A 24996-nucleotide genomic window follows, 5' to 3' on the forward strand; every position below is an offset into this window, starting at 1 on the left:
TCGTTTTCACTGTACAGGTTATGGGGGAAAACAATTACAGGAGACCATGCATTACTACATCCTTCTCAACTCGAATCCTACTTCTTTCTCATGATAACACACATCAGTGTCTGTCTGAACAGTTCAGAGCAAATCTGTTCTGAGACTTACTTAGCCTTCTTTGGGTTTGTTTTCCTTCTCACTCTCAGTGTGACAGTCTGACTTTTCCTCTTAACACTGACAGGAATAGAGAGATTCATTCATTCATAAATTTCCCACACTGATAATAAGTTAAATTTTAGCTCTTTTCCCTCAGAAGTTGACTCTCGGTAGAAGAAAGTTTCAGAAAGCTACTATACAGTTACATATAAGAAAATACTTTCTAGTGGTTAGAAGTTGTGTGAAATTAGAACGGCCTGTCTCATCAGTAGGCAATGTTCAAGCATAAAAAAGTAGTCAGTTGTGTACATGGGAAAACATAGCAGTGATTCCGACTTGAGCCGGATGTTTACAAACGATCAGCTTGATCACTTTCAGCCTTGCACATGTGAATAAAATTTGGGGCACAGCACACGTGCATATTTTCAGTTTAGCGAGGATGCTGGAGGCAGGTAGAATTCTCCCTTACAGCCAGCTTGGGGCAATCACTGAGGATTCTGAAACGGAAAGTAAACTAGAGTCAGAGAGGAACTGAAGGTCTGGAACAACAGTGGTTATTTAGGTGCCTGAATAAATAGAAGACAAATTCTGTCTCTCAACCATGTATAGGAAAAGTCTTATTGCTATGCGAAGAGTTTCTTTGTTACTATGTAGTTTTCTAAGAATGCCCTTCAAATTGGCATTTCATTACTAAATAAACATATACTGATTGGTTTTATGAGAATAGTCTATTTTTTTATAGAAAGTGATCACTTAAGACTTAATTAGATAATTGTTGAGATCCCATCCTTCTCTCAGTAAAAGTAAATTGCTATGATTTTTCTACCAACTAAACAGAAGAGGAATTCTTATAAGAGGATCAACTTAAATCCTTAAATATTGAAGCTAGAAGTCTGCTTCCAAGGTGAAAAAACTTATTAAGGCATGGTATATTATTGGAAGGTTTTTAAAAATTGATACACATTCCCAAAATCATTTTGCTTCAGATTTTTTTTTTGTTCATGCATCAAAGTAGAAATTTTTTTTCAACATACACTTATTGAGATGCACTATAAGCTTCACGCGTTGTTAGATGCTGTGATTTAAAAATATATTAATAAGACATGATCCTGTTCCTAGAAGAGTGACAGATGTAGTGCCTGCATTTCGGCAGGCAATGTTCCAAAGTTGTCCACCTATGTTATATACCACTTCACCCTTTAACAATCTTTTAGGGTAATTATTGCCATACCAGTTTCACAGATGTGAAATGAGGGGTCAGACAGGCAAACTGTTTTCTAAGCCTGGAAGTGGCAGCAATGGTACACAAACCCACAAATTTAAACTTGTTTTTATACCATACAGACTCACAGAATAAAACTGTGCTGCTTTTAATGGTATAATATTCAAATTCCTAGGAACAAATGCATTTGTAAAAAATTTTAATGATACCTAGAAAATTGCAGAAGATCTAACATATCAGGTAGAATTGAGATGTTTTCAAATTAGGAAATTATTGCATAATTTATGTCTATAAATATATAATACATATATTTAAGGATATCCAGCCAAAAATGCTGGGATCCACTCCCCAATCTTGTGTGTGATTTTTGTGTGACTTTTGTATGGGATTTTTAAAAATTATAAAATTTCTTATTATGCACATAGTATGTTCATCAAAATCTATCAGTCATATCCTTCACAGCAGGATTCAGATGGAGATTTTTTTTCCAGATTTAATAAAGAATTTTGTGATTCTTTCTGAGGTTTCTCTTATGTGATTTGAATGCAGGTATCTGCATTATTACAATATAAATTTGAAAATAAAATAGAAGTGCATTGGTTGTCAAACTGTTAAAAGAAATAGCCTAGGTTTATTGATAATTTTTACCATCTTCCCCAAATTCTTGCTCTCGCTAAACTTTACCTCTTCGCAAGATTCTGTTCAGCTAATTAAGTCGACGATGATGTTCACAGAAATGTGATGATAATAACCAAGCTGGGGGACCACAGGTCAGTGAGCTTTGTGAACAGACCTTTTGAAATACTGTGGTGGTTTTCAAGACAATCTAAGTAGGAGTAGCCCTTAATTATTTCCTTATGCTGAGAAAGAACAAGCTATTTGTCTGTGCTTAAAGTTTAGTCCTTTTATTTGACTTAAAAAAAAAAGAAACTCATTTCTCTCACTTGCCTTTTTCCTCAAGCATAGATTAAAAAATCTTAAAATTTTAACATACCAGACAGACTTTTTTGTACCGAGTCTCTCTTCTTTCTCTACATTTTTTTTTCCCCCAACGTGGGCAAGAAATTGACACACATTCACATACCTCTCCCCTGATTATCCATCCTCTCTGACTGTGGCATCTAAACTGTGACATCTAAGATCATCAGCCTAATTTTACCACTTTTGGCCACACCCTGCCCACTTCACGATCTGGTATTTCCCACCCTCACCTCACCCTTCAGACCTCTCCCAGTTGTATCCCTCTTCACCCTCCCTTCTTTTCCCTGATGCTGCATCCAAGCTGTTCTTTATGGAGGCAGTGGCTTTCCCCATGGGAATCCATCGTTATTATCTTCAGACCAATTTTAAAGTGTACCTCTTTTTAGGAAGAAAAAAAAAAGAAGTGAACCTCACTCCCCAGTAGTTATTTTATTCTTTTATATTCCATAGCATTCATTTCTGACCTAGGACCAATTCATAGAATTTCAGAATTTTTAACCTAGAAGGTGTACTTTGGGGCCTTGCTCCTGTGTTCCAAGGACCATTCTCACATACAGGTATCTCTTGAAGTTCTGTAAAAATGCAGACGTCTGCCCAACTCCAGAGCTACTGAACCAGAATTGGCATTTTAACAAAAACCTTGGATAATTCATATGTGCATGAAAGATTTAAAAGCATTCTTGGGGTATTGGCATTGAGCAAACTTAATTTTTTTCTTTTCTGATGTGGCTGTCCCGGCTTCTTAGCTAGATTTTAAGTGCTAACAAGGTAGTATTTTATTTTAATTTGTTTATGTATCAGATTTCCTAAAACCAGAAAGAAAACTTTAACAGAACATACTGGCATAAGTAAAATCTCTGAGTCTTAGCTGAAGATAACCAAAAAGAAGCAGCATGAAAAAGTAGAATTAAGAGCCCTAATTAGTCTCTAAATCGCTATAAAAAAAAGTAGGGGGAAAAAAAATCTCCTAGACTGGTGTGCTTCAAGGTAAGGACACATCTGTTACTTGTATTCACCCAGACGAAAAGCATAGGAATAGAAATTATAGGGTTGGAAGAAACAGTGAGTGACCACAGTAAGACAATACCATTTGTCAAGGAAAAGTGGGCATGTGTGTGTTCTGTACATGTGAGGAAACCAACTGGACGGAGGTGGAAGATGAGAGAGGAGCGCTGAACGTTGGATTGAAAGTTGTATAACCCGTATCCTTCTTGTTTTGCAGTTGGTGGAACCTTTAACTCCCAGTGGCACAGCACCCAATCAAGCTCAGCTTCGTATTTTGAAAGAAACTGAGCTCAAAAGAGTGAAAGTACTTGGCTCAGGTGCTTTTGGAACCGTTTATAAAGTAAGTGAAAAATAACACATAGCATCAGGTTTTTTGAGTTTTGTTTCAGACTTGCTGTAAGTCATAGCCAGAGTTACAGTTTTGGCCAACCTAAGTTCCTTTTTAACATTCAGAGGGAAGGGCCTTCATAGCATTGAGAAGTTTTTGCACAAATGAATTTGTTAATTTGTATTGAGAAAGCTGGGCTGGACACAGTCATGAGAAAGGAGGAACCACTGATACAAAGACAAAGTTAGCTCTTCCTCTCAGTGCCCTTCTGAGCCCCATTTGATCTCGTTTCCCTTTGGCAAATTTGTCTTTATCCACGATATCCATTTCCAACTCATTTTCCTTTCCCCCTACACGGTACAGTATTAAATCCCAGACAGACCTGGGCAATGTCCATGCGTAACCCCATCACCTTCTTTTCTTCTGCTTTTATCCAGAGGTCTCTCCATCAGGACCCTACTAGCTCATCTCTTTAGTATCCGCCAGAAACATGCTGAGGTGTTAACCATGTAGGTCTGGTTTCTAAACCACTTTTTGCCGACGTGGTAACATTTATAGTTTAACAGAAAATTTCCAGTTTTAATGTCTTCACCATTATATGAAAACTAAAAAAGTAACTTTATTTAAGAAATTCAAGCCAAATAGAAGGAGAGGGTGACATCATGGGTTTCAGTAAGAGAGATCCTTCCGGAAAGGGAAATCTCAAATGATGGCATTTGCATGTTTACTTATTTAACTTAATTACAAAACCAATTCAAAGGCCAGGCCCAAGGTTAATTGTGGTGAAATTTATTTTTAACGGTAAATAACAAGAATAAGAACGCAATGAGTCTTTCTTGCAGTGGGCGTCACTGGAATTCCCAAAATTCGCTGTGGCAGTTTTATATATTTCTTAAAGCTCTATGCAAGCCTACATTTTTTACAAGCATATTGGCTAAAATAGATTGGATCTTAGAAATTTTGCATATTAAAATGTTCTTTTTTATATTTAAAACAAAGTTTTTTTTTACAGAAAATATTAACAATTAGAATATAAACCTTAATTTTCTCTCTTGAGTGTTCCAAAAATAATCTAACCTCTTTGAAATGCACTTTTACTCTAAAGTCAAAATGCACCTAATTTGAGTAGATACTATCCTATGCTGACATGACACCTTCTAGTCCTCAAATTCTTGGTATGGTCAAAGAAACACAACCTATCCTATCTGTTTCTCTATTTATATTATGCTAGAAAAAAATGGGCTCCCATTTTGAAAGTAACTCAATCTAGAATGTACCTAGCATATAACCACTCATAGTTTTAGAGATGATGTGGTATGGAAATTGAATTTAATCTTAAATCAGAAATACTATACAACTCAAGACTAAATATTATCTAGTGACCTCAGCAGAGAAAAATATTAACCATTTAGATATTTAATAATAAAGCTTTATTAATATTTTTATTAACAATAATTTGTCCAATATCTAAGTGTCATACCTTTATTGAAATTACTTCTATTCAAGGCTTATTGAAAGTTCCATAAGCATGTTTAAATTTTATGTCTGCAGTGCATATAGTTGACCCTAAGTTTTAGTTAACATATTAGTCCTTACAAGGACATACTGTCTTAATCTGTAAAGAATTACTCTTGACCACAGAAATGCAAATTGCTTCAGCCAATTGCTGGGGTAATTTTCCCTTCTGGTTGGAGAAACGCGGTGTTTAAATGTAAAAGATCTGAACCAACGTCACGGGTCTAGCAGAGTCGGATTTAGGTCTCATGAGTCCTAGAAAATGATGACTGAACTTATTTAAAGAGCAGTGCAAATTAATTCACACTGGATTTACATTCTTACTTCAAAAGCATACTTTAGGACTATTTTAATATTGATGCTATATCTTTATAAGGTAACCCCCTCTGTGGTTACTTCACTGAATGATAGTAAGCCTGTTCCTACCCTAGTACCATCAATAAGAAAATGCATCTTGGAATTTTTGTTCCCATTTGTACAAAAATTTTGAAAAATATATCTATATCACAGGGAACATGGCTTATTGTTTTGCATTTGACACACAGATTTCCCTACTCACTCTAAGAACATAACCTTTACATTCACCTTCTAAAGGTTAAAGTCTTTTTTTCTTTATTATTTTGACTTTTTAATAATTCTTGTGTTTAGGTCTTCTCATATTTTTACAGCTTTGAGTAACATAAATACATATGTTTTAGCATAGAAGTACTAAGTGAAAAACTTTTTAAGAACTCTTCTTTATAACTATAACCACCTTATGTTAAGAAAAACAAGAAATGAAGATGTTCTGCTCAGGAATGATAGACTTTCATTTTAATATTAAAAGTGGCCTAAGAAGACGGTTTTGATGTCAAGGCTAATAAAAATTAAGATTGTTTTACATGTAGCCACATATCTGCTTCTGTGTTCATTTGGGACAATACATTAAAAAATATATTCTTATATAATCCATGCACCCCTGTATTCTTCTAGGAATCGTTGTCTTCATTCAAATGGTTGAATTTACCAAAAAATGCTGTTATTTAACTTAACTTTGTACTTTACTCAAACTCTACCTACTTTATACATTACCAGAATCCTGTTCAAATATTATAATTACTTCTATAAGAAGAGAGAACTTGCAATGACTAACATAAATATTTCATATTACTTCAGAAACAGTAAAAATTCTTGACATATATATACACACAATATTAAATAATATAGACATTAATATGTGCCCAATACTCCCTGGTACTTGCCTTTGAAAACTAATTCTTAAACAATCGCCTTAGAAAATTAATTCTTAAGTCAGTCTGAATTTTGGAACATGAGAATGTGCTTTTAAATTTTCTTTTACTTTTAGTTGCAGAATAAGTAGGTAATACTAAAGCTAAAACTTCATTACTTACTTCATTACTTAAACGACATTACTTAGCCCAGCCTTCTAAACTATAAATGAGACAATTGAAGTTCAAATATCAGAACAACCTTCTCAAAGTCATAAGTTGATGATATCATCCAAGTTAAATATTATTATTATACCTTATTTCCATTGTTTTTTTTTTTACTAGTCAAAGCCTTTTTCATGCACACGAATTGAATTTTATAATAGTGTAAACACTCTGAAAGCAGAATACATATATGACCCATCTTCAGGTAATGATAGCAGACGACAAAGTTTCCGAATAACTTGTAACATGTAACAAACAGGTGCTTGAAAAATGTTTGTTGATTGAATGAAAAATATAGAATTTCTGAATTATTTTTAAAGATGTGAATAGGTTGAATGGTTACATCAAATTTTGTTCCTGGTCTAAATGTTATATGTGTCTTAATATAGATTTAAGGTCTTTTTTTCCCCCAAAGGGTATTTGGGTTCCTGAAGGAGAAACGGTGAAGATTCCTGTGGCTATTAAGATTCTTAATGAAACAACTGGTCCCAAAGCCAATGTGGAGTTTATGGATGTAAGTAGAGACACTAGACAATTATGTTTCTACCCATTATTAATAGACTGCTTTTAGAATTACCAAAGAAAAACCAAAGAAACAAACAAAAAACCCCCACAAGATTCCAACTTCAAAGTGTCTTCTCTGGAAATAGTATAATCTTATGATTATCGTCTTGAGCAGAGGTCAGCAAACTTTTGCTTAAAAGACCAGGGAATAAATATTCAGGCTTTTCCTGCAATGTGGCCTTTGTGGCAACTATTCAACTCTTTCCTTTTAGTGGGTAAGAGGCTGTAGACAATTAGGAAGAAAATGAAATACAGGAATGAGTGTGACTGTATCCCAGTAAAACTTTACACAAGCGAGCTGAAGACCATTCTGCCCTCAGGGGCCAGATATTTAACTGTGGTGCCAAGTTTCATTTGAGAGTAGTGATGATGATTCAAAAAATCAATCAGACTGCTTTATGTTATTGTTGTTATGATCTACTTAGTTGAAAACATCAATCAAGATTAGTTTTGATAGTAAGTTAGTCCCTGTTAAATTTAAATTAGGGATAATCATGGAACAAAAGTTCCTGTGCCTGATGCACACTGAGGCCAAACAAACCAGAACATCAGAGTTCGGAGCAGAGAAAAGTTTATTGCAGGGCCAAGCGAGGAGGAGGGGCAGCTCATGCTCAAAATACCCAAACTCTCCGATGGTTTTAAAGGAAAAGGTTTTATAGACAACTTTGGAGTGAGGTGAAGTTGCCATCCTCCACCTGGATGGGGGCCTTAATTCCTGCAGAAGAATGCAAAGATATTGTTAGGTATATTCCTTGAGAAGGAACAACCCTGCCCCAGGGCTGCACTATTGTTTCTTGATTGTTCCTCCTTTGTCTCTGCACTCCTGCCCCTCTCTGATTAGCAACTGTTTGAATTTGCCCTTTGGAACTCAAGGAAGATCAAGGAGGCTGAAGGAAGGCTTTATTTTACAAACAAGAAATGGGGGAAATGGAAAAGGTTTGTACCAGGGAGAACCTCATAGCGTCCGGTTCTATTTCAATTACCCATTGTTGACTGAAAGAGATGTGCAGCCTAAAAGTTGAGAGTTATTGTTTCATTTGGTGGGAGGACTCGAGCTGGGAAGACAGACTCGGATCGCTCTGAGGGACTTCTCCAAAGAGGTAGGGCAGGAGCTAGGATATATAGGAGCTTTACAACAAAGACCAGGTAGTTGGAACAATAAAAGATTACTTGTTATCTAAAGAAAACCAGGCATCTCAAGTTAAGGAATTTAGTGCTTCTCTATGTGTGGGAGGGAGCAAACATTTGGGCTCATTGAATTCATTCCTTTGACAAGCACCTAGCTATCTAGGGCCAGTATCTTGTCCTTTATTATTCTGAGTCCCCTCAGGGTGCACCATTGTGAGTGGCTGCAGGGGCTGGACTGCAGGCCTGTCCTCACTGGGGGGTGGAGGGGTGGGTGGCAGCCAGGGGTGACTTGATGGCTTCAGCATTCTTTGTTTACTGATGTGGTTTGCAGTATTTTTCGTTCACATCATTAAAATTTATTTTTTTTCAATTCAGATTCAGAAAATAAGACCTTATAGGTAAAATGCTCCAACTATAGAATAATAAGAGAATAAAATTATTTTTAAAAGGTCAATCAGAACTTCACGATTTCCCCTGGCAAAAATTGTAGGTTGAGCTGTTCAGCAAATTTCAGAAGGTAGGACAGATGAAACTATGTATGTATCATGCTGTTATTTTTTTACATTCAATGCAAGGTATCTTGCCTGGAGTACTATCAAGGACCCATATGTATTCTTTCTCTATCTTTCAGCATAATGTCTTCAGTAATAAGAATGATTTTGATTTTCAAATGACCTTCATATGAAAGCATATGCACTTTGATTTTTAAAAGATGGATTGCTATATATTTCTACCCAGTTATTCTTGCAAGCCCTTTTGTAAGTTTTATAGGAATTCTGTGACCTTGGATAATTTATTTGGATGTAATGCTATCACCATCTTATATAGGGGTAATTTATTCAAACAACTTACTGGTTATTATATAATAGAGCTGATAATTAATTAGGACAAACTAGCTGTTCTGATTGGTTGGTGCTGTGCCTTACCAGTTGCTAAATATTTTAAATACGATCTTTTTTCCACATCTGCTAATACCTAACAGACATTGAGTCCAGTAACTAAGTACTATTCCTCCTGCAGGTCTCTAAAAGTTTTGGTGCTCTCTGCAGCTACATGTCCTGGCTCACATATTAAAATGAAAAACTGAAGGCTTTTTTTCAGTGATGTTGCAGTCAGTTAGATCTTGATCATAGGTATAAATTTGTGAAGGGGATTTTTCAAAGAAAGTAAAAATTATAAATAAAAATGACACTGAGTTAAAACAGTATAGGTTACTATGTAAAACTGATATAAAAAAGATCTTGCCCCATCTAGACTGCAGCCAAAGCCAAAATTCACAAGAATGCTAATAATCTCTGCTGAAGGCTAGGACAACCATTTTTGTCATATTTCCATGGAAACAGACTGGCAAAAAGGGGTTAAGAGGCTGTGAAATAATCACCTAGGAAGGAATCTTGAAAAACTTCATCATGATTTTGAATGATTATTTGAAAGCTCTTAACCCCATCCTTTTCTTTCTTTTCTTTTTTTTTTTTCTTTTCTTTTTCCCCATCTGAAGTCTATTCCCATGGAAACAGGAGTGGGGATGGCAGCTTGAAGTCTCAGATTTCTGCTGAAATTTAGATGAGGCTCTGATTGAGCTGTGAAAGAAGTCATTTTCCTAGACGGTTGACTGATTTGGTGACCAACCGACTCCAAAGTGTCTGATATTCTTAAAAGCGAAAAAAAAAAATTAGGGAAAACATTTTGACTGCCTTTCCTACCTGGTGAAAGATGCTAGGAGATTAAAGATTGATGGACTGCTATTGGCAGATTTTCAATAAGTCTCAGGCAGAAATACTTCCTACAGTTTTCTCAACTTCTTTCAAAACATTAAAATAGCATCACAAAAATTAAAATACAGAGTTGAACCTGACAAAATTAATGGTGAATTCAGTATTTGAATTAGGCTGGTATAATTTTAATGTAAACATATACCTACATTTCATATCTACCTTTTTAGCTCATCTATTATGTGTGTAGATAAATGCTTATATCTATAAATATAGATGATTAAATAGCAAATCAAACCACAATTTAAAAAGTTTATGTTAGCAAAAGCATTTGTAATTTGGACCTAAGGATTGAGTTGAAATTCCAAGTATTCCAAGGGTTATTAAGCTAAAAGTCAGGTTCAGCCTATGTCTTAGTTTGGGTTCTTCTAGAAGCAGAAGCTGACCCTAAAACAAGGATTTGAATAAAAGGAGTTTATGTTGGAGGAAAAAGACTCATCAGCTGGGGAACCGGGACATGAGACAGGGGAGCCAGTAAAGCCAGCTGCCATCCGGAGTGACTGGAGCTGCTTTCCACTGGAAAGACTCTGGCAGCCAGTGTAGGACATACACAGTTACTCTCCTTAAGGTTTAAGGGAGATGATGCAAAAACTCCAGCTGTCAGTCATCGAGTGAGGACCACTGGGAGAGAAAGTCACTTATTCTCCATGAAATACCCGCTGAACGTGGCAAACAGGCTTCAATAGCAAGAGAAGTCCTCTGGGCAGAAAACGTCAAGAGGATGTCAGCTGGTAACGGGCTATGGTAGATTGTTCCAAGGATAACTTTAAAACGGAAATAAGTTTGAAACCGTGCCACATGTCTTTTTTGAGAACTAGTTACGTGTGTATTTGTGTTTATATACATGTGTGCATGTGTTTTTAGATCGTTTTGTAGGAGGAAAATAAAACTTTAAGAATTAGACCTTTTGGCCACCCTCCCCCACTGCCCTGCAACTTTACACTTAGGGTAGAATATTCTGGATTCAATAACTACTACTAGGTTTATCAGCTATAGCTGTGCCTTACTTACTGTCATAAATGACACACATGAATAACTTAATGCTTCAAACGCACTACTTTCAATACATCTATTGATATCCAAGGACAAAGGGGAGGACTTTTATACTTCCTTAGACATTTTATCATAGGCAAAAATAAATAAGGAGCAATCTGTGTTCTATTAAATGCTACACTAAAAGCAAAAGAAGGAGAATTTGGTCACAAGACTGTTAATCAGTTCACCTGAGTATGTCTAATGGATTCATAATGACAATAATAACACATTGCCAGTGAATGGCCATTCTTCTTTCCCATAAAGGGAGATCACATTGAACATTAAGAAAATGACTCCAAAGGTCCACCTTCTTAAGGTGAATGCCTACATTTATACACGCTTTTGGTTCTTCTTGCAGATAGCACCATCTCTTTGGGAAAACACAGGTGCTTTTTGTTTCTCTCTCTCTCTTTTTAAAAATTCATCAAATGAGGCACAACACATACCTAAAAAAATTATCCTATTGAGCAGGATTCCTGGAATTGGGGACCATGGTCTGATCAAATCAGACAGGCTCTTGAGTTTGTTGGAGTTTCCAACACTGTTTCTTTTTTTCCCCCATAGTTAAGCCCACTGTAATTAAATAACTTGACATTATTTAATTTGCCAGGAAGTGATTATGTCTTTAAATGTTTTACTTACTTTATTTGTTTTCTTAAAAAGAATAGTCTTAGGATAAAAGAAATGCCATAGTTATCCTAAGTTCCAGTGACTGATCAATTATATATCAGTTTGCTTGAATCTCCATGGCTCTGGTTTCAGCTTTCTCTCTAAATCAACCACGTAGTTCATGGAGAGGTGCTGCAACAAACGTATTTCAGACCCCCAACCTTAATGTGGAAATGGTAATTTTCGTATTAAAAGGAAAAGAACTCATTTCTTTCTCCCTATACAGTAGGAATTTTTATTTATCTTACATAACAGGTATTTTATTATTTTCTGACGGTATGTCCACATGAATTATGTTTTTATGTTTCTCTTCTCTACATTGTTTTTATGATGCTCAGTGTCTTAATGGGAGTTGTTTCAGCTCTAGGTGATGCCATAATTGTGGAGTGATACAATTTTTTGGTAGTGTTTACATTGTTTACATTTTCTCCTGGATTATAGCAGACTTACAAAACAATTTGAAAAGATATTTTGTTCTATAGCATTATTTGCACATCACAATATTTTCATACATAGTTAACAGTGACTCTTAGCTAGATTCTATATCATACTTTTAGGATACAGTAGAATTCACAAAAATTATATAATTTAATTAAATGACATCTTTAGTTCTTACATATTTTGCTCATTTGCATCTGTGAATACAATTCATTCATTTCAGAGGTGAAAAATACAAAATTCCTTTTTTTTCCAAATAGCTCACTACTTAGATGTCACAGGATTCCATACTGCTGGCATGATGTTGAAAAATTGATTAACCAATTCTTTTTACCTTTAGAAAAATTACAACTGAAGTAATTAAGAAAAGTTGGGGATACTGTGCTTTTAAAAATAAAACAATATCTTCAGAAAGAGATTCTATAGACTTTATCCAAAACAGAATTTAATCTTTCAAAACTCTACTAAAAAGAAAAGCTAAAACATACTAGAGACTAAAGTAAGTCATTTCTTTTATAGTTTATTTCATTGGTCCTTATTCACGTCCTGTTAGTTGTATAGAACTCAGTCAGAAATGGTATTACATCTGAAATCAGTGTATCAGACACTCAGTTCTCCAAGCACACTCTCCTGCCCCTCTAGTTCTTTTCCTATAGTACCTACTAGAGAAACATTTAACCCTTTTTGATATCTTCTATTCATTGACTCTTACTGTTTATCACTGTCCCTCAGCTGCCACCTATCTTCTCATCCTTCCACAGCCATCTTGAATTCATGGACCACCTTAAAAGCACATTCTGAACAAAAATCTTCAACTTTCTTGCTTCTCAAAATCATGCAGGCATCAAACAATCCCAGAAATACTAAAATTTCTCAGTGCTATGTTCTAGATCTCTTTTTCAACAGACATATGTTCCCTAGATCATCTCACTACATTCTCAAATTCCATTTCAAATCTATTTTATGAATTATCTCCATCCTTGATATTACCACATTGAAATCTCAGGGCATCTCAAATTTAAGATACTCAGAATGTACCTTTTCATCCCCTTAATCTCGTCTACATTTAATCTTACTAATTTAAATAATGTGTATATACATTCACCCAATTGTACCCATCAGAAAATTGGGTTTTATCCTTGAATGTTACAACTCTTCAAACCACCCACTACAAGGGCAAATGCTTTGATTCTATGCCAGAAACACATTTGGAAATCATCATCTTCTTCTTATGTTTTATTACCACCACCTTAGTCCAAACCATCAACTTCTTCTGAATTATGAAAACAGCTTCCAATTTGATCTCCCTGCTTTTTAATACAAAGTTTGAATTGTGTCACTCCTTTTCAAAAAACCTTTCAGTGGCTTTGCTAAGGTAAGATAAAATACTGAACCCTTCACTTCCAGAGTTCCTAACTAATTTCCCAGTCTTTTTTCTCTTCGTTGCCTTTCTTTCCACTCTTCTTACAAGCCAAGCAAACCAGTTAGCACCTTTGTCTGGCGTGTCCTTCTCCCAGTTACACCTAATGAACTTTTAGTTATCACTGTTTTCTCAGCTTAAGTATACTTCCTCAATGATATCTTTCCTGACACCTTAATCTAAATTATAACCTACTAATAGTACTCAGAAAAAAATTGTGCATCTATTATAATATATTTATTTGTCCTAGTTTTACTGTAGAATCCCACTTTCCATCACTAGACTACAGTGTCTTTGATGTCAGAGGCTGTCTGTTGACCCCATGTCTACATTATCTAGTGGCAAGCACAATACAAGCATATAGTTAGAAAAGAATAAATACTTAGTTAATTGACTGAATAGTTTCTCTATTTTTAAAAGGCTGTTATTATTCCTCCTTTAAGCCTTCTGTATTCCAGACTAATTGACTTCTGTAATATGTCCCACCAGCAGTCTCACCTGTTCTGGCTTATTGTACTTGGATAATTTTCTTTAGGTATTTATATTGGTCATCTCTGATTTATTTCTACAAAATCAGTTTATTAGCTATCTTGAATCCAGAGCACCAACATATCACTGAGGAATAGTTCTTTATATTGACTCTAAAAGTAGGACTCAGTGTCCCCTCTGAAAGCCCTTGCTAGATTTTCTATGCATGCAGAAGGCCAGTAACGTCCCCTAGTGGGAACCTTCTGAATGCTTCCCTGAGAATGTTTCCTTTATATATGGGAGGGTAGTAAGAGGTTTCATTTTTAGCTTCTTCTTAATCTTATCCTGGAATCTTAGGTGGTGATTTTGGCTAGGGTTTGCCTCTTTAAAAACAGTCTGTTATTAGACACCGGCCCTCCCCGCCCCCCTGGTCTCTTGACTGTTGACAGCTATTCCAATAGGGATAAAGAGGCCAGGATGGGATTCTGTATAGAGAGCAAAAGATTCTGGCAAAAATAAATAAATACAAGTAATAGACCTCAGTCATTATAAATTACTGCCAGTAATTGTTATCTGAATGTAGTAGATATCCTAAAACTTGAGCTTTAACTATTATCTTTGGAAGCACTAAAAAAGTTTGAAAATAGGCTAAGTACTTGATGAGTTTTGCATTCTAACAGGCTTAATTTCTCTCTTGAAATGCCTCAAAGAGACTGCCTAAAGCCAAAACAAATTGTTTTCTGTAAGCCTCAATATGTAACTTAATAAGCTCTCTGACTGCTTCTGTTACCCCCAAGCATTTCTTGAATGTACCTGGATGAGAAGGCATTTCTCAAGAGCGTATATTCTACTGCACCAATGTTTAAATTTGGTGAATGGAAATCAGTAGTCTGTTAAAGGCACTGCTTTCCATATTGTAGGTATTTTCCAGTTCTCTAAATTCTGCAATTTGGGGAACTTCATGCATGATTAGAGGATGTAGTGCTGTGTTGCCATAGAGCTGGAAGAGAATTATGCCGATCACATGCATTTTCTGACTCCAATCTGAATGGTATTGCTAATTATGATGGTTTAGGAAAAATCCCTACTTGTTTTGACTGTATCAGTAGGAAGAACTGTTTATAATACAAAGATTGCTCAAATTTTCAGGTACAAAGCTTTTGTCCCGAGGGCAAGCATAGACTAGGAAATAGAATTTCCAGAAAAGCAGCAAGTAATTTGAGACATATCAAGCCTTGATACAGATAGTTTTGTTAATGCTTTTTTTCCTTCTTATATATTATTTCTCCCTATGACATTTTATGTCACTCATTCTTACCTTCAGATTAGAAAATCAGACTGAGGATGTATGACTTTCTACACAAACTCCAGACAAATCCTCTGAATTATACAAATAAAAAAATTCTGATGCATTATATTGCCTGAACATTTTAATTTCACCATGACCACTTTGCATAAAATGACAACCATAGAATGTATACCTCTTTGACCCTGTTCAAACAGTAAGTTATACTATGCTTACTACGTGAATAGCTCATAAATAGCTTGATGGTTTTCTTTTTTTCAGTAAGGAAAAAAGATATCAATACATTCTTTTGAACATTTCTAAATGCTGCTGCAGTTCCTAAGAAGCCATGTTTCTGGTGCTCATGGCTTATAGTTTACATACAGCTTGGCACTGTGAGGTTAGAAATAAAAATCAGTATCTCTGAGATAGTAAAATTGTGAGACCAGTTTGTCACAGAAAATAACCAATCAGCAAGGGTTCTTTATTTCAAAACTGAAAAGCTTAGGGTTTTCTAAATTGATCTTTGCCACTGCTATTTTATCTAGGTCTTTGATCCACTTACAAATATAATCTAACCTCTCTGAACTTAAATGTTCCATTATCTGTTAGAAAATAATTAGAAGCTATAAGCAGAAGTCTGCATATGTGGAGTTCCTTGGGAGTCCCTAAGCTCATTGAAGCAAGGAGTTTGACAGATACCGGTCAGCTGATATTGGACCAGCAGCTAATAATAGCAGGAAATGCTGCTTAGCTAGGTGAGAAAGTTAACTTGGGGAAAATGAAAATGAAACGTTTGGGATTTATGGTTGGATATAAATTTCCCTTTTTCATTTGTTTCCTGGTAATAACATAGCCAAGGGAGCCAGTTCTTTCTTCTTTTTCTTTCTTTCCTTTTTTTTTTTTTTTTTATAATTTATAATTAAGGTCTAAGGGCCCACTTGATCTCAGCCATATTAAATGTAATTTCCTTGTATCCCCACAAAGAAATTTTAGTGAATCAGGAATATTTTTGGTATGATGCATACAAATAATAGGTGAATCTGACCAGTAAATTAAAAATTGTCAGCTCTAGCAAGCATGTGGTAAATTAACCATAGGAAACATGTGTAAGCTTCTTGGGAAGGTGGAAATGCAAGGGATTTGAGTAGAAAGACAGAAGAGGTTTTTTCTCTTATTATTAAAGCAATGAGCCAAGTTCCTTTAAAATGAAAAACAAATTAATTTCAAAATGGAACACTCATTCACTTAATGAGCGTGTTACCCATACTCTCACTAACAAAAAGTATTTTATTCTTTTGCAGAGAGATGCTTTGAAATAAAATATTCTCTATTTTTAATATAGCATTGATTTTAAAAAGAGTAAATTTCAACCTACATTACCCTCTTTTCTCTTACTTTCTACCAACTTTGTAATGTATGTATTAAGGATAACACCTAAAGCCTGTGTATTATTTTTGTATCCCTAACAGAGTTGTTAATGTCTTTTGGTTAAAGGCTACTTTAAACTTTGTAACTCCCACAATAGCCATTTATCGAGTATTAGGTTTTCAGTAAATATTTGTTTTTAGTTTGGAAGGATGGGTAAAATATATTTCATATATGTTCATTTGTTTTTGAACAGACTTTAATGGAATGCTTACCGTGTGCAATGTCCCATATTATCTGTTTACTCCAAGGATTATAAGGATAACTAGGATGGCATAGCTTTAACCTTAGTGAGATTTGTCTAGTAACATAGTAAATCAATGAAACAGAATATTTCATCAGGTTGGACCAGAGAAAGTATGATAGGAGATTATTGTAAGAAAATATTATTGTTAATGATGAGTTTAGGGATCTTTTAAACTTTTCACCAATATGGGAGTACCAAAGTTATTTGGCCTTACAATTTATTTGGTTGCATTTTTCTAAAATGCATGCATTTTCTCAAGTAAATTGACCCTTATTTCAGCTCATTTTTCCTATCCTTATATTTTATTTTACATATATATATATATATCTCATATATTTATTTTTATATATTTTATGCCATGTATACTTTTTTTCTTTAACCATCTTGTGTGGTTTTTGTTTGTGTTTTGGACTCTGCTTTAAGTAAGGAGAGGATAAATGAATATACAAATATTTTCTTATAACTTATTTAACACTAACTCCCTCAGTATGATATTAAAGTTTAATATGGTTCTTAGATATAGGTGCATAATTCCTTATTTTAAAACCTGAAATTTTTGTTTCAAGTATGTTTATTTTTAAAATATTTATAAATATTATATTTCTATTTTACTTAGAAACAATTTTTTTTTTTTAGTTTTCTTCTTAATGTAATTATTACTTGTGAGGGCTAATTCATTAAGAATGTCTAGCTGTAGATGCTCACCCAAAGGAATACCATAAATCATTTCCTATTTTATTGGGTTGTAAGTATGAACATATTTTGAAAAAACTGTTTTTTTTTTCACATGCACACACAGTATACTCTCAAATAATGTTCATGATGGTATTTTTAGTTTATATCTTTGAGAGCTATGAATAATATCAATGGTTTCATTAAAGACAAACCAACTCTTCTGCTTGGTAATCTAATTGTCGTTGAAAGTAAACTGTCTATAGAAAAAAAAATAGTGCCATTTCAAAACAGTCATTTTTTCCTCTTCAGCTGGGTCTTATTCTCTTATATCTACATATTACTTTAGTAACCTTTTTTTTTTTCATACAGTATATCTGTATTTATGTATTTCATAGGCATTTTTAACTGTTAAGGAAATAACATTTTTGTTTACAACGGAGTATTAAGATATTTACAAACAGTGTGTATATAATTGTGCTGGCCAGGTTCTCTAACTGAAATTGAGTAAAGGACCTTCCTAATAAGGCTTAAAGTCTTTCCACTGCTCCTGAAGTAAACAGAATTGTTATTATCAGACTATCAGCCCTTAATTTAATGCTTCATCTATTGTCCGGAGGAAATGAACCACCACCATCTGCATCTAAAAATATCCAGTTTAAACTGATAGGTTAGAACTGCAACAGGGCAGATGCTGCAGTGAGATGGGCAGTGAGTGAGAATCTTTATACTTCCCAAATGTGGTCTAACTGAAACTCCTGTTACATCTGAAAAGATCCCCATCTCCAAGTACCCTTCCAAAGTTGTCCTTCTGTAAGTAGAACAATAACACCAAGTCCTAGTATGAATAAAAATGAAGTAGAGACTGTTTCTCCAGTAAATTTAATATTTGTTTTATTATGAGGCTCACGCATCATTGCCCATTTTTAATCAATAAATTATTTTTTCCCTTTAAATTTAGGTTTTGATTAGCTTGAATTTCTTAAAACAATAGAAAAAAAACAAGAAAGAAAAGAAAAGAAACAATTTATGTAAAATCTGTTAACTCTGATCCAGGTGTGCTGAATAAGTTTTCTTTTATTCATCATGGTAATAAAGCAACAAGGACCGTCAAACTTTAAAGTATACTTTAGCACAGAGACTTGCAATAATTAATGCCAACTTTTCACAATATGAAAATGAAAGCCTGTGTTTAAGAACTTCCTTTTACTTAAGGATTTTCTTAGCATGTCTCTTTTTCTCATTTGCAATTCAAATAGATCCAGTGATGTTTCAGTTTCTGAAGGGTAATGTATATGCCGGATTGTTATTATGTGGATAGTAAATGAAGGTTTTAAGGAGTCTCTGTTAGTAATACAAGATATTATTTTCATCACCTTAAATTAAATGCATTCCAAACAAGCCACGGTTGGTTCAAGGTTAACAATCAGCCAATCAAGACTTGATGAAAGGCAGTTCTGATATTTAAGTCAACCAAGCAGTCTGTTTAAAATATGTATTTGCCAGCTAAGCCATTTTTGAAGCATGATCCTATGTTATCTAGCTGTCCTTTTGGCGATGAGATATTACATTACAAGGTCTCATTGTGCCATGAGGTTGATAAGGCTGAATGTGAACACTGGCATGCGCCTAAACTATCTGACTTACAAATAGCATTAGAGCATGAAGTATTCGGGCACCCGGGGCCTTGGTGGATTACCAAGTGATATTTATCATTCGGTTTTCTCGTTCTCAAGTGCTTAAATTTAGGACCATTTCAGTGTTGATAGGAAATAGTAGCATAACTCCAAGGTGAAATTTACCTGTAAGTAAGAACAAAATCGGTTTTATATGAAGCAGAAAAGAAACATCTGAAACAAATGAAAATAGGTGGAAGCTCAATTAAGGTTTGGAGAAACCCCATGACCCAGTCTGCCTACACAAGCCGACTCGCAAACCATGTTTCTGTCTCTCAGTGTTGATTACTATATAACACTTTACAGAGCGTAATAATATATTTCCATTTCATCCCTGAGAACTGACGTTTTGAATTTTCCATTGCAACATCAATTGACCTATGTGTTAGACTATGAGACTTGATCTGCGGTTTGTCGAGGAGAAAACATAAAAATGTTATAAACTAATGGATAATTTGAGACAGTAGACATTATTTCTTTATAAATGTGGTGTTCTTTAATAGTTCAGTCAAAAAAAGTAAACGAAATAAGCCCACTTGTGCAGTAATGGCTACCTAGAAATAGGAGGAATACAGCTGGAACTGTTCGAGAAATGACCTGGAGCCAGGAAATGAAAGGCTGTGAGGATCCACAGAAAAATCTCTCACCTCAGCTTCTACCCAGCTCGTGGGAAGTGCCCCACTAACCCTAGTCTGGAGAGAGGGGTTCAGGAAGAAGATTCTCATTGATCTGTCTTGGAAACGTGCCTATCCCTGGATCGAATGCAAGCCTGGAATCCCATCATTAAAAATGGTTTCCCATGGCCGGTAATTTTACTGTATAATTGAGTAAACACTAAGGTTCAAGAAAGGGAGAAGGGAAATTGGAGAGGTATCCCAGTAGATAAATGCTAAAAGCAGTTAACACTTTTGGTTCAACCAAAGGAGCCAGAAGAAATTTTTATTTCAAACTGCATAGCCTATTTTTTCCTTTTGCTTCTCTTCCCTTTTCTTTTTTTAATATGGAAAAAGAAGATTTAGCATTTTCAGTTCCTTTCCTAAACTTTATTTCACTCTTTTTCTCTGTATAATATTTATGTCATAATTTCAAACTGTATTAATAATTTAGTTTTTTTTCCAGATTATTACTATAAAGGTATTGCTCACTGCTTTTAATCATTTCACTAACAAATACTTTTTTTCTGGGCATTTTATATCCTTACATCTACTTCCGAAATTTATGAACAGAATTCTCTTTTCCACAAGGTTAGATGTGTCAGGAAATCTGTCAGCTTCTTTCTTTTTGGATTTTTGGTTTTCTCTGTTACCTGAGAGAAATCCTTCCTAAAAAATTCTGCTCTCATGTTTCTGGACTGGCAGTGTCTCGGTCTAAGACCCAGCTATAATTCTGGTCCTTCTCTTCCTCATCATATAGAACCTCCCTTTGCTTTCCAGCTCAGTAAGATCCTTTAATTCCTTAATGCCATGCCTTCCTCCTTCTTAGGTTAGTATTTCACTGTAGAATTTCATTTAGGAATTATTAACTATGGCGAAAAAATATATAAAATATAAGGAAACCCGATACAGTACCCTGGGGGTGAGGGAGAGTACCCAAGGAAGGATAAACTAAAAGGGTTCAGACTTTGTCCCAGCAGATGTGATCTGGCTACCAGATACCAGAGAAGTCCCTGAATTATCCAGGCTGGAGCTGATCTGGAGTTGCGGGGTAACCAGTAAGCAACAGGCGTCCTCTGGAGTGCAGGCTGAGGAGCAGGTGATCAGCAAGTGGTGGCATGAATGGATGTGAACTGGGAGTGTAGGTGTGACAGGGGTTGAGGAAAGACTTGCAGGAGTGACTTCTTGGTGTGTGATATAGGCAGCTGTGTGCTGAGGGAGTTCAGATTGATGGCTGCATGCATGTTGAGTTGCGGCTTGCCAGTGGAGTCCAAGCGGACCAATGAGTGCAAGCTATGGGGGAATTTTTGGGGTGAGTCCAGGAACCTGCTCAAACAGGAGGCCTACTGAGTAGGCAGGCAGTGCAGAACTTTGGTTTTCATGTCAAGGGGGCTAAGGAAAAGTTATCACCATGCCCAAGGGTTTAAAGTCATGGAGGACCAACCAGGTCGTGGGCCTAAGGCTGGGGAAGGCTGTCGAATATCCTCATGCCCATGTGACTGACTCACACATACTCTACCCCTCCTGACCTGCAGCAGAAACCGCAGGAAGCCTTCTCCCCTTGCAGTGCTCTTCCAAGGCCTCAGCTTAAAAGTTTAACACTGTGTTCACTTTAAAGGAGAAATACTTAAAGAAATTCAGTTTTTTATCACAGAGGATACACTGAAGGGTACATTTGTAGGTGAAGGGCAATAAACTGATAATTGTCATAAAATCTTACACTAATAGCTTCCTGAAAAGGGGCACATTGTAGGGGTAATTTTTTTTTTTTTTGGAGAATTGGTATGTTGAAAATACTTTTTCTACCTCTCTGCTTGATTGATACTTTTCTCGGGTATAAAATTCTGTTGATAATTCTTTCCCTCAGTATTTTACAAATACATTTCCTTTTTTTTTTTTTTTTTTGGTCTAGCTTCCAATGTTGCTATTGTGAAATCAGGTGACATTCTGATCCCTAATTCCTGTTTTTCCCTTGGTAATATTTGACTCTTTTCTTTGTTATTCCCAAAGTTTCCAGACATGAAAATTGAGACTTTTTTTTTTTTAATTCATTGTTATGAGCTTTTGAAGGACCCTTTGAATCTAGAAACTTACATCAATTAGTTTGGCTTTTTTTTTTTTTTTCCTGTAGCATTTTTTATAATATTATTTTGTTTTTTCTCCTCTTTCTTCTGGAATTCTTATGAGTCAGTTGCTTGACCTTCTGGATTGACTGTTTAATGTTCAAACCTTTTTTCTAAGATTTGCCAGATTTACATATTTATTCTTATCCTCTGAGGATTTTCTTGACTTTTCCTTCCAAATTGTTTTTTTAAGAATAACATGTATTATACTTTTAATTTCCGAAAGCTTTGTTTCTCCTATTATTTAAAAAAACCTCACTGTTCTTGGTTGATGAATACAGTATATGTTCTCATGTGTCTTAAGGTGTTAATTTTTTCAATGTTTTTGTCTGTTCCCTGAATTGTTTCTTCTCTTTGTTTTTTCTTTGTTTTTTTGTTGTCTATATAACTGAATACCATTGACTAAGATCCTTATAAGCACCAAATTTTTTTCCCCAGGCTGAAAAATACAAGATCACAGATTTAGTATTTGATGAGAGCCCACTTCCTGGTTCTTGGACAGCTATTTTCTTGTGCCCTCATGTGGCAGAGAGGATAAGGGAGCTCTCTAGTGTTTCTTTTGCAAGAATACTAAGATCATTCATGAGAGCTCTGCCCTCATGACATCATCACTTACCAAAAGCCACACCTCCTAATACCTAATCTTGCATTGGGAGTTATGAGTTCAAGATAGGAATATTGAGGGACACAAACATTCACTCTGTAGCATCTGGTGATTTGAGCTCTCCTGTGACCAGAGATATAACCATTTGTTTGAATTACCCACTATGGGGCCATTTATCTTTTCAGAGAAAATCTACCAATTGTCTCCTGGCAAAATTAAACACCTGGCTGTACATTTTTGGAGGTGATTGCAAGTAGTTTTGTTCACTATGTAGATTTCAAACAAACAAACAAACAAACAAATAAGCAAGAAATGAGAGCTTTTATTAGTAAGGTTCCTCTCCTCCAATCTCCACTGTGTCTAGTAAGTATATCTAAAGGTAATACATTTTGGTTCAGTTTCTCCGTTTAAAAAGTTCTAGTTTCTTGCCAGAATGGAGAGAAGCAGTAACCTGCTACTCCAAATAAGGAGACAACCAGAGAATCTAGTTGTTCTTTATACAAATTTTAAAAATTATTCCTATGCTTCCATCTTTCACCTTCACCACCTGTGTTCCTGGATGTCTCCAGTTTTTATATCTTTCCTAGTTTCTGTTACATTTTTATATCCTTGGCATCCCCTGTAGGCACTTGCCATTTTGCTTTCTTAGTTTTACTATCTCCATTTCCCTGAAATTCGTTGATTTTTTTCTCACTTGTTATTCCCTCTCCTTCCTCTTGGTCTTTTGAATTTGTATCTTGTTAATGTCTTCACTGTAATTTTAGAGGAATCTTGGGAAGAAGCAGAGAAAATGCATGTACTTAATCTATTATAGTAAACTGGAAGTCCTGTAAGGAATTTAAATCGAGAAATCCCAGAAGAGCTCCTCCAACTTTGCTTTACTTCAATAGTTTTTATTAAAGTAAAACTAAAAAAGATGTGCCCTTTAATTTAACTCATGTAATAATCTTATGCTATTAGAGAAAGCTTCCCTTACAAGGAACAGCTTTAGATATTTTCTTGGAAATCAGTGATTGTGTACTGAGAATTAGGGGGCTCCTTAAGCATATGACCTTGACTTTCACACATGGAAACAAAAAGGGCCAAAAGCATCTATATTGAGAAATGGTAGTTTACAACTCTACTTAAGGTAGTTAATGCAGAAAGAAATGTGTAAGAAAATATCTAGCCCCTAGGTTTCAGTTAAAAGTGAAGTTCTTTGATTTTTCCCTATAGGTTAATTTTTTTAAATATTGGAAATATTTAACTAAGAGTTATCTGTTTTGATTTAAGTATTAGTGAAATTTTATGGGAAATAATACGCCCAATCTAAATTGTTTAAGGATGGAGGTTGACTGTACCACTACCAACCCTAGTATTATGATCTTCAAAAATATTTATGGTACCCACTGCTTTCATAGATTACAGATTTATGAAAATTACTAAGGTGAAAATTTCTAAGGTTAAAGACTTAACAACTATATGACTCTTGGCAGAAGGAATCTAAATATTCACATATCAAATCTCTTTAACTTTGAAAAAGATAAAAAATAACAAGAAACCATTTTTTGTGTGCCTGGTAGCTCAAAGACTATTTCCTGAACATGGGGATGAATGTAACTGAAATTAGCATGGGTAGTGTTTTTTTTTTTTAAATAATATTTTCTTTGAAGGCAGAAATAAAAAAGAGTTCAGTAGTTCTTATCATTTTTTTTCAGTTCAGAGACTCTTTTGAAAAAACTGATGAAAGCTATAGACTCTTCGCTCAGAGAAAGTGCACATACATGTATATTCAATCATGATTTTTGTTCAATATCTGGGGATTTGTAATCCCTCTGAAGTACAGATACATAGTCATGAATCTCTGGCTTTTCTTAAATCCCAGGGTTATTTTGCCAATATTACAACCCTAAGGCAAATTTAAGTGGTTAAGGTCTGTACTTATACTGCCTGAGTGACTCTTCTAAGGCATTGGTGTTTCAACAGTGACAGTGTATTAGGACACGTGCCAGGGTTTTTGTGTACCTTGTTTAATCTCACAACAGTATGTAAAATAGGTTTTCTCTAATGAAGAAACAATATCTGAGAGGGGAGACGGATGATCCAAAGTTCCACAAATAGTAAGCAAAGAAACAGGATTTAAGTCTGTGGCTTGACTCCTTCTGCCAGGTAATCATGTTTGAAGTGTTCAGTATCTTTTGTGAGAATAACAT

At 35.0% G+C, this 24996-nt stretch overlaps 1 protein-coding gene across 6 annotated transcripts in view; it reads left to right on the top strand.

Moving 5' to 3' along the window:
- Nucleotides 1–24996, top strand: part of ERBB4 (erb-b2 receptor tyrosine kinase 4) — a 985443-nt gene that overhangs the window by 774454 nt on the left and 185993 nt on the right. For all 6 annotated transcript variants that reach the window (XM_045520468.2, XM_045520469.2, XM_045520470.2 and 3 more), the window contains 2 exons: nt 3564–3686; nt 7038–7136. In XM_045520468.2, coding sequence (XP_045376424.1) covers nt 3564–3686; nt 7038–7136 — 222 coding nt within the window. The remainder of the gene's footprint in view (nt 1–3563; nt 3687–7037; nt 7137–24996) is intronic.

Source organism: Camelus bactrianus, chromosome 5 (assembly GCF_048773025.1).
Source record: "Camelus bactrianus isolate YW-2024 breed Bactrian camel chromosome 5, ASM4877302v1, whole genome shotgun sequence".
In the NCBI taxonomy this organism is placed as follows: Eukaryota; Metazoa; Chordata; class Mammalia; order Artiodactyla; family Camelidae; genus Camelus; species Camelus bactrianus.